General features: G+C 35.4%; 1 protein-coding gene across 1 annotated transcript in view; it reads left to right on the plus strand.

Moving 5' to 3' along the window:
- The first annotated feature begins 4,413 nt into the window (after nt 1–4,413).
- The window catches only part of LOC111083877 (SLIT-ROBO Rho GTPase-activating protein 2-like), a 14,760-nt gene continuing 7,468 nt past the window's right edge, over nt 4,414–11,705 (plus strand). Inside the window, exons 1-3 of the mRNA XM_022380597.1 lie at nt 4,414–4,592; nt 7,228–7,449; nt 9,933–10,021. Coding sequence (XP_022236305.1) covers nt 7,253–7,449; nt 9,933–10,021 — 286 coding nt within the window. The 5' untranslated portion in view covers nt 4,414–4,592; nt 7,228–7,252. The remainder of the gene's footprint in view (nt 4,593–7,227; nt 7,450–9,932; nt 10,022–11,705) is intronic.

An 11,705-nucleotide genomic window follows, 5' to 3' on the forward strand; every position in this document is an offset into this window, starting at 1 on the left:
TTGGTGGAAATTAATACAGAACCTATCTTTACACATACATACCAAGCTACACCCAGCCTTACGAGAGCTGCACTGACCACCACACTCTTTGAAACAAGCTATCTGTTGCACTCCTCCATGGGAGAAGCTGAAAAAAAACAGCAGGTACAATTTGCTGCAAGCACTCCTATACCAACCATTCGGCTGGGTATGATTCGGTGCTTTGTCTGTTTTACTTAGAAGCAAGATTTTGGGCAGTTTACACAGAAATGACACTGCAACACACAACCAAAGCAGATGCTCTGATATTCCCTAGTTTTACAGCTTCAGATCTGCTCTTGGTGAAGTTTGAACTTGATAAGAGTCTCCTGTTTCAACAGGATTGTCCCTGTTGGGAGTTGTCACAAAAACTGCTGCTTTCAGTTTTCTCATCTACTGTGATTTGCTTGAAGTTACCACCTGAAACAGGTACCATTTATGTTAGGGGGATATCTCTCAACCCCAAATGGTGATTCATAGTATTACTTGGTAATCCCTCCACAAACCTACCAACAAGGGTGCCCATGCAATACACAGGCGCCATTGTAGGGTATGTTTGACCTTTCTATCAGCACATATCATTGACAAAGGCATCCAAGTTTTCTATGGGTACCAGACTCTTCCTCTAGATCATATGTCCTCCAATTTACATTGGTTTGGAATATTGAAGTAATCAGAGAATGGAAAAGCATATATGGTCGCTCAGTGATAACAAATATCCACAATAAAGATATACATACATGTATATATTAATTGTCACAGCCCCAAAATTTATCATTGCTTTTGGCTTCAAATCTTGGTCTTTCACCTGCTCTGATTAAATATCTATACCTGGTTCTATTTCACCATCATCAGCTCCTTCAGTCACTTTGACTTCAGTTTGATGACACCTGGTTAGCTCAACCTCTCTTTTGCAGCAATGTCTGCAGTCATTTTTGCAGGGTCTTTGGCTCAGTCTATCGGCATTTCCATGAGATTTTCCTTCTCTGTATTCAATATCATAATTATACTGGTCTGTCTTTCCGATCCCACATGCCAGTTGTCCCTCTGGGTTCTTTAATGATCTTAACCAGCGTAACGCAGCATGGTCTGTCCTGATGGTAAAGCTTGCACCATAGAGGTAAGGATGGAAATATGTCAGACTCTTTACTATAGCAAGGAGTTCCCTCCGTGTTACACAGTAGTTCCTTTCTGGTCTACTCAAAACCCTACTGAGGTAGCCCACTTTCTGAGACAACACCCCTCCAATTCTGACATTACTAGCATCACACTCCAGTATGTATGGCAGTGAGGGATCTGGAAGCCTTAAAAGTGGAGATGAGGCTAATTTTTCTTTCAAGGTCTTGAAAGCATGCTTGCAAGAAACTATCCATTCAAACTTCTGGCCTTTTTTGGTCAAATCATGTAGTGGAGCAGCTATAGTTGCAAAGTCCTTCACAAACTTGCGGTAGTAATTACAGAGTCCCAAGAAACTTCTTCACTCTCCCACATTGTATGGTGTTGGTCAATCATGCACTGCTTTCACCTTGTCAGGATCAGTTTGCACACTACGCTCACTTACAATGTGACCTAAGTAAAGCACCTCTTTCTGGAACAAGTGGCATTTCTTGGGATGGAGTTTGAGGTTGCTGCTTTCAAACGCTTGAATACTTCCTCTACCCAGGACATTTCCTCATCAAAATTTGTTGCAAATACAATGACATCTTCCAGGTACAATGGGGCTATCCTCCATTGTAGGCCTTCCAGTACCCTTTCCATCAACCTCTCAAATGTTGGTGGAGCATTGCTAAACCCGAATGGCATCATACGATATTGCCAGAGACCTTGACCATAACTAAATGCAGTCTTAGGTTTATCTGCTTCAGCAATTTTTACTTGATGGAAACCCAACTTTAAGTCCAGAGTTGAAAACCACCTGGCTCCACTTAGGGCATCAAGAGTATCATCAATTCTTGGCAGTGGGTATGAGTCTTTTTTGGTTCGGTCTGTTAAGACCCCTGAAGTCTACACAGCAACGTTGGGTCCTATCCTTCTTCTGGACTAACACGACGGGAGCTGACCAGGGACTATCTGATTTCTCGATTATCCCTTCCTTAATTAGACCAGCCATGACCTTCTCAATCTCTTGTCGCTTTGCTGGAGCTATTCTCCTCGGAGGGATCTTTATTGGATGGTGATTGCCTGTGTTTATTCTGTGCTTTACAAGGTCTGTACAGCCGAGGTCATGATCTCCTTTTGAAAAGACGTCTGCATAATTTACCAAAAGTTCTTTTACCTGAAGAGCCTGCGATGATGCCAAATGAACTATGCTCTTCTTATAGAGGTCAGTTAAATGTTCGGGAAGTGTATGTCCTTTCTTTATAGTTGTATTTCTTGCTTTACCATTGACTGGATCTACCTCTTGGCACACACCCAATAATGCCCCTTCCTTAAGTGTCGGTTCACATTTAGAGAAATTGGCCACTGTTATAGGTACTACTTGATGACCTGCCACAACTGACCTTCCAATCTTCAAATCCACTGGCCTGGATGGGTCTTCCACTGCTTCCACGCTATAACTTAAACAAACACTATAATTCACAACGAACGAACGATTCACGCGCTTGACTCAATTGTCGTCTCTATCTCTGTCTGCAATTCAATTCCATTGTTGCCGTCACTTCTTAGCAGTCTTATATACAAGAATACCGCATATCTAGGGACATGAATTTTCTAGAAGCTTATGATGTGTTACTAGCGTCACATGACTTCCGCTGTCATAACATTATTATGGCCTTTTCTTTCAGTGTCTTGTACTTAACAATATGTTTCGCTGACTTACCCTTCCCTACATCAGTATACCTTATGTATATTACAAAAATTGCATGACTGCTATCACTCTTTATTATATATCTTGCTCTGTCAGTTATATCCTTCACCTCTGCTCCTGAATAGTATAATCTAATTCTTTTCTTTCTATTTACCCCACAGACAATCCTATCCACTTGTCATACTAAATAATCTCAATCATATAACAGTAACCCCTTTATGTTTTTCATTCCCATCCTTTCTGTTACTTTTGTTATTCTTCTCATCTCACATTCATGGCTCAAATCTGTTACTTAGCAGAAGCTGCTTATTATAATTAAATCCACTACTACTAGCCCTATAACTATTAGTGCTGTTTTTTAAATTCCCAAAAATCCTTATTAGCCAATGTATCCTTCGCATGCAAAAGCTTAATTTCCTGTATAAATCTCGATGCCATTTCCTGTAGTTTACCCTTCTTTTTATCCATAGTCTCTACCCTATTTAGAAGAGCCTTCTATTTATCCCCCAACCTACAAATTCTACATTCAAAGTGTACAAACTCCACTAGTAGCTTCCTTAAATGTGTATATCAGCCCCAAATTCCCAAATATAACCCATTTCTTGTATTTGTCACTCCTAACAAACTGTGAACTCTTAACACTTATATTACTCCTAACCATTGTAGCCTGAAAATAAATAAGCAACACTAAATACAAGTAACATATTGACAACACTATTAAGCTTAACACTAGAGTTAAGTATATTTCACTATTTTTTCTCTACCTTTTCTTCTCACTAAAGTAATTAAGTTTACCTTTAAAATGAGAAGTGACAAATAACTATTCTTTACATTATGTTTATGTAATAATACAGTTTATTTATCTTTTTCTAAGACTTACGAATAACTGAATAAGCTTAAATATTCTAATTTACTCCAGCAACGGTTACCATGAAGAATAAGAGAACAAACATTTATTCTGCAACTTTTCTTTCTTTAATATTTTTTCTTAGTATATGGTATCTTCTCAAAAGCTTCTTATTTTAGAGCATGAAATTAGTTTAAATTGTGGGAACAAGTTTACAAAAACATTTTCACCTTTTATTGTTTTAAAACTATATTTAATTCATTGTATCATTCATTTTCAGAATGTGTTACACTTCTTTTTGGAATGTAAAGATTAAGTTCTGAGATTTAGGTATATTACATCTTTGGAATTCGCAGGTGTACATTTATTTTTTTGCTCTTTTTCTGTATAACTTGCATATGGATTACCCATCAGTTGATATAAGAATATATTAGGTTCTTTGATTATTATACAGTAGTTTTAGCTTTTTATTATAACTGTTAAGACATATTCACCATCATCTTAGATTTCAAGAGTCAAAGTTTGTTTTATTTTATCTGAAGGATATCATATAATGACAATCTTAATATAATCTTTTTATTATCTGTATTATATGCATTATTTTTATATACTTCTGAAAGAAGAAATGATGATATATGCAGTATTTCAAACAAAATTTATTTAGTGAACAAAGAAAACTGAATCTAATATACCTCTAACTTATAAGTGAGAAGAAAGTCTTTGATATTGAAATGATATTTTGAACCTAATTAAAATCAACTGACAAGCTGCTGAAACTATAAAGCTAACTTGTATCTGACCTGTCATTTTAGGTATTGAAATTAAATATCAGTTCATCAGCAAAGTTCGAGATGTAATTGCTAGTCTCCAAAAATCAGTGGCTATTGTTCTTCACTATCTGTTTGCCTTCTTAAACCAGTAAGTTTTGAAAGTCATTTGCATTATGAAAAGATAAAAAAGATATCACAACTTTTATCAATGTATATTATGCAATTGTCTCAAGAAAATAAAACATTCCACATTTCAGTAACCTTATTAAAAGTTAACTAACTTTCTTAATATTAAATTCCTATCAGCACAAGATATGTACTGAAAGTAAAACTAATAATCAGTATAGCTCATTAAATGTGCCCTTCTTATCATTCTGCTTATAAAGATTAGAATGCATTGTTTCACAAGTTGGATAACATTGCTGCTAACAATATTTTGTGCTATAATTCCAATAGTATCTCACAAGATTTGGCCAGCTTAGGAGATTTAGGTTAATCCTAAATACATATATTAAGCTAACAATTATAGATATGTCTTTGAAGCACATGCTTATTTTAGGTATTCTAATAATGTTATTGCTATATAATAGAGATTTTAATTAAACTGTTTAATACCTGATATATCACTACATGTACCAGTAATTTGTTTGGAACTTATGAAATGCATAATGCTGTCATTTTTTGTCAGATTGTATTTTGCAGATGTATACATATTTGCCAGAGTTTAGTGAAATTTTAATATAGGTAATTTCAAAAAGTATTGTCTTAAAATAAGCTTAATAATAGTGATAAACATCACACCATAGACTGTAGATCTTTTTCTTGACATGGTTCTTCAGTAGTCCTATATACATGTTGATTTTTAAACAAGTGGCATGTAAAAATACCTTTTTAAATTAATTTTTGACTGACAAATGTAAGTATCCAGTTAGCATTTCATTAAGTTCTTATTAGTTGGACTGGAAATGTTGGCAGAAGAAAATATCTGCTATCTAATGGATATTTTTATTTTTTGCTCTGTTAAGGTGTTTAAGTTTATAAGTAGCTTATTATGACATAATAAAATTACTTTTTTTTTGGTTCAATTAACATGTAAGTTTAATCTCTTTTCTTTTATGAAAGTTAACAATTTGTTTTATTTTCTGCTTCTGTTAGTGTCTTGATGTGTAATTAATTTATGTTTTGTGACAGATTAAAATTTTTGGCTTCTCAGAGTCTGTGTGTCTAAATTCAATAAATACTGAACCTTTAGTTTTGAAACTGGCACATTTAGTGAATTTGGGTGGACTAAAATTGATACTGTTATAAACTTGAATGATGTAATTTAAATGTTTACTAGAGGGAGCTGTGGCATAGAGTAGAGAGTCTTAATGATGACAGCTCTCCCACATATTCAACCCAGCCCACCTGTTGCTCTACACATACCCCTGGTAATCTTTCATTTAAACTTTAGATCCTGAGAAGTAATTAATTCTTACATCTAGTCCCAAGGAGAAAAATGTCTATGTTTGATAAACCTGGTAAGGAATTCTATGTACTTTTTAAACACCTCTTCTGATTTAGAATTTCCAGCATCATTGGTTCAAACATGCACTACAAAAATTTAATGCTTCATGGTACCAGCAGTTAAACTGTCAATGTTCTCTATAATATCCTGTACTTTAGCACCTGGTAAGCAAATTATAACCTGACTGGTATCTAAATGCTAACTGACATCTTGTCTCTATAGCCCTAACTTTTTTTTACCACTGTCCACCCCTATAAATCCAATGCAACTTCAACCCTGACTCTTATCTATTTCCTCTCTCTTTCTTTCTTGATTTCTGACATTTTCCCTCTAACAGCACTGTGGTTATATTTGCACTCAGTTTCCTGGTCTCTACAAATAGAGAGGTTTGTGGGTTTATTATGTGTAAGGAAAATTGCAGTAATTTATTGCATATGAATTGAAAGAGACAGACACAGTTTTAAAGCCTGAATAACTTAAAACATTTTGTTTAACAAAGTAAACCGAAAAATGGCTAATCATCTAGGTGGAAGAGCTATTGCCTTGTGAAGTAGTGTTAGGTAGTAAAATTAACAGTATTTAAAGATTAAGGAACTTTCCTTCACAATCAGTAGAAGGGACAGATAAATGATAAACATATATGCAAGTTGCTTCCATGACATATCCATTAAATCATCACATATCTCAAGCAGTTGAAGAATGAAATGGGTATTTATGCTATCCATAAAAAGATGTTGAAATGGGAACTGGAAAATCATCATCCTCTTAAATTAGATGAATTATGGTGATCCTGCAGAGAGGAATGGTATGCTCTTGACATGGTAACCTTATACAAAAGCCTTTTGCAATGGAAACTGCTTCAGGACTATTGTCAAGATGCACCAGTTATCAAATAGAATATGACTAGACATGATGATATGGACTGTAATGATGTGACGGCTCCAAGATCATTTTAATATAACATACTCAACCTCTTTAATTACTGTGTATCAATTATTGTATTTACTGATTTTGTTAATGTATTAAACTTGAGTATACTGACTGTGCATATCAATTACTTAATGTTTTTTGTTAATCTATTAATTTAGGATTATACTGTCTATTAATTAGTGAATTGTGTTGTATTCTCTGGTTTTGTTAATATAATAAACATGTGTATACATAATATGTGCTTATTGAATTGTGCTATACTGTCTGGACTTTATGAGTGTAATAAACTTGAGTACATTTGCTATGTATTGATTATTAGTTTTGTTGTTTACTTTCGTTTTGTTAGTGTTTCTGAATTCAGTGATGAGAATATGATGGATCCATATAACCTGGCTACTTGTTTTGGTCCATCATTCCTGCCTATACCAGAAGACAAGAACCAGGTTCAGTATCAAAATTTGTTTAATGAACTCATCAAAAAAATCATTATTTACCAAGAAGAGATATTTCCTGATGATGGTGGAATAGCTTATGAGAAGTATATCAGTCACATTGTACCAGAAGAAATGTAAGGGTTTGTTGAGATCTTAAGGATTTCATCATGATAAAAACTCTCTCTACCACTGTGTCCATAGCATAATTAAAAATTAATGCTTTACTGTGTCTTGTAAAATTATTCTGTTTTATAAAAAAAATTATACACTTAATCACAGTCAACTAATTAATTTTACAGTTTGGTTAAAAATTCTGAATCAGTATCAATAGTGATTTATTTATGGCAGATAAAACTGAAATTTTAAAGGTACCTACCATACACAGTTTGAGATGTTTGGTTGCTCCCTCCTTACATTCTGCAGAATATCTAGGCAACTGAAGTGAAATAGTCACCATGCTGTCAGTTTGTTTAAAATTTTATGGCTGCATGTCGTAGATACACATCTTTACAGATTCAGATCTTACGAATGTGATAGTCATGCAACAGACCTTATTAAGTAGTCATTCAACTATATCCATGACATTCATTCCGTTGAAACTACACAGTGGCTTTTCCAGTATGAGCAGGTTACCCTGCATGGTATCAATAACGTTGCCATGAACAGTATCATAAAAAGTACCCAACACTTTCTGGCAGGGATCTCACACCACACCACAAATTTTTGAATAACCTTCGTCCTCATGGCTTATCATTCAGTGCAGGTTTGTATGAAACCAGTCAGAGTCATGGATGGAGGGGGGTTGGAGAAAGAGAGCAAAGACTACTTTCTCCTAAAGTATGCTGTACTAATATTACATATATAGTTATTATATATTTAATTATATTACACATATATATAGTTTTCAATTATTATATTTTACAATGTTGTATTTTGAAGTATTTACCCCACCCAAACCAAAATCCTGGCTACAGCTCTGAAACCACTAGTGGTAGTTTTGCTGGATGACTAAACACTTTAGGTGAACTAAATTTTCATTTCTCTACTCCCATTGATCAATTAATTATCCAGTTACAGAATTTCAACTTGACTTTCAGGGTAATATTTGTGTAATTTCCATTATGTAGAAGTGCCACCTTGCCTCTTTTAATAACTACATGGTTCTCTGGTGTGAAAACCCTGTCTCATTCCTAGCCTTTTAGCTTTACATCTTTGAGTTCAAGGACACTTGTGAATACATTCGTTATTTTGTTGGTTCAGTTGCAGTCTTCAGTTTCCCAGACAGTAACATACCAGCTGTCAACCACGTTGAATTAAACCAAGCAAGCAAACATCAACAAACTGAATTATTCCACCTTTTCTTAGGGTGAAATAATCTATTATCTGTTACTTGCATGTCAGGATAATAGTTACCCTTTTGTCATTGTTCAGTGCCATGAGCAAGGTTAAACAAATCATTTAGTTTATTCTAAGAACTCATGAGTTGAGAGCAAAGGAAAATACATTATAATATATCGACCATATTACCTTTGCTATATCAAGTGCTGATGAAGTATTTTGCCCAATACCAGGGCTCATCAGGCCAGCTGAGATATGACAAAGATATATATATATATATATATATATATAATTATATCATCATCATTTTTCTTGAACACACTAGGGTGTAAATCACATTAAACAACTAAATTGTAATTATTATAATTTTTAAGTAATAATTAATAACACAAGATTATTTATTTTATCTGTACACTATTTTTGTGTTTATTTATTTATTTATCAGTACATTGATGCATAATTGTTGGTCCACATTGTAACATGTTCCTAACAGCTAATATAAAGTATTACACTTCTTTTTCACTTTCCAACTGATTTAGAGGAAGCATTAGCATATCTGTAATCATCTGCCTATTTTTAAAAAGTTCTATAAATATAGTACAGCATGCACAATATGATATTCTATATTAACTTTTCTGCCTTGCTCCTAAATTCAGTAATTCACTTTAATCATATTTTCTATGATTTGGAACCAATTTGAAAAGAGTTTTGCTGCTGAATTACTTGTTACATTCGTTTGAAATTGTGGTTGTTAATTTTGTTGTTGTTACATGCTTGTTAAATAGTTAAGATTCTGCTTTGTGAACAATATCAGACATGTTTCTGAAAACTTGAACTAAAAGAAAGTGTGGACCAGGAATGTTTTACATTTTTGAAGAAATTAATTTTATTGCTAATTTGTTGTTAACCTGAATTTATTTAATTCATTGATTTTTTCTTCTAAAATAACTGTACTGTTTTAAATTTAGTGGTAAATTATTATTGCTTAAGCATATATTATTGAGGATCTTTAAATCCATTAAGAACTGTAACATGTATGCTTTAGCCAGAAACAAGAAGAAGTGAAAGACTCCTTCAAATCTTTATATATGTTATTAGAAAATAAGTTACTAGTAACACATGTTATTTTGTTTATTTGAATAATATGAGGCCTGTTTCATATTAAAAATTGTTACATTTAATAAGCATATGTAAAAATAATCTTCACCAAAAAGTTCCAAGCATGTAAAGTAAATGCTTCATCAGAAAGGTATAATTTTGTCATTTTTTCTTATTTTAGTGATATGGAAGAATCTTCACTAGATAACTGCCCAGACAGTCTTGATGCCATCAGTAGTTCTGAAGTTGAAACTCCTCCTAGTGAAGATGGTAAGATATTTGAATGTTGGATCTTCACAAAGACTATTTGACCAAAACATTGCCCCTTGATGTGGATTCCTGTATGTGGTGAGGGGACCTCCTAGGGAAGATTCTGTATTTTCAGTTACTTCTTCTGGGATCTAAACATCCACTCACATGTTTGCCGTGTGTGGCGACCCGTGAAGGGGAGGAGAGGATCCTGGTGGTTGAGTGGTGTCTGGGGCACTGCAACACACCAGTTTGGCCTTAAATTCCTGTAGTAGGGTGGCCTTGGGGTGGCCCCCAGGGTCAGTCGGCTGGTCCACTTGGGCTAGGGTCAACTGAGTACCAGTGTTGGGCATTCTCAATGGGTGTTGTGAACATTGTGTCTGATGCTGGTGTTTTGGTTTAGTGCTCACAAAACCCTGGAGTTGCTGCAGTGTCCTTGTTTGACATTGTAGTGCATCCCCTCATAGGACTCCATTGCTGGTGGAGGCACTGAATCTTTCTCTTTTATTATAGATCCTCCAAATCCAAATGAAAAAAAATTTAAAAACTCTGCTAATTGGTAAGCAACCACACCTAGAAGACTCTGAACAGCAGTCTCCACCACAATGTGACTTGTATCTCGCTTCCTGATCCTGCATTCACTGTCCAATAAATCTTTAGGGCAAATGTCTCCCTTTTTTATTCAGAAGGGATCAGAGGGGCTTGGTGGCTCTCCAATGTCAGTCAAGAAGCTACGTTCTGGGGATATCTTGGTGGAAAAATCAACACCAGAACACAGTGAACTCCTCCTGAATTCAAAAACCATTGGGGATATACCTCGTGAATTCCTCATGAAGAGTTATTGTCAAGAGGGACTTGAAGACCATCTCCGAGTCAGAGATCTTTGCTGGTTTCTCCAGCCAAGGAGTTTCAGCAGTTTGAAGGATCTCCACTCGTCAAAATAGAATTATGGTGTCGACCTCTGTCATCATTTTGATGTTTTCATTGCCATGTCCATCTGCCGCTGTTAAGGTGGGTTATTTGAACTGTAAGATATGGCTGTATATTCCTAACCCTCTCTGATGTTTTCAGTGCCAGTGGGTTGGTCATTCAAAGACATCTTGTCATGGTTCTGTGACGTGTGCTTGTTGTGGTGGCAAGGACCACGATGCTTACGAGTGTGAATTGGACCCCTCACTGTGTTAATTGCAATGGTTCCCACCCCTCTTACTTTAGGTCTTGCCCTAAGTGGGTGGAAGAGAAAGAAGTACAGCGTTTAAAGACTATTAATAACATTTCTTACCCTGAGGCTCGATAGCTATTGTTCCCTACTCAATCTCGGACATATGCTACTGCTACAGTGGGGGTGCAGATGGAACTTTCCATGACTCCATCTGAGTTCTTTTCATGCCATGTGAGGGGTCTTCTGCCCTCCATGGATAATAGAGTTGACTGGTCTATACCTACTCCAATCTCTGTCCCAACTATTTCTTCTAGTGACTGCCTGGGTCATCCTCCTCGAGTGTCCGCTCAGGTCCTTCTTTGGCCCCTAGATGCAGGACGATCATTCGATCACATCCTCAATCATTGGATTCTCAGTCTGATGATAGAGATCTGCCCACTCGATCAAGGGCAGGATCCATGGAGGTCGATCGACCTTCATCTAGTAAAGAAAAATGGTGTGGTCATAAACCGAAGGGTTCTCCATCCTGTTCTCCTAAACCTA

The sequence above is a fragment of the Limulus polyphemus genome, unplaced genomic scaffold, assembly GCF_000517525.1.
Source record: "Limulus polyphemus unplaced genomic scaffold, Limulus_polyphemus-2.1.2 Scaffold146, whole genome shotgun sequence".
NCBI lineage: Eukaryota > Metazoa > Arthropoda > Merostomata > Xiphosura > Limulidae > Limulus > Limulus polyphemus.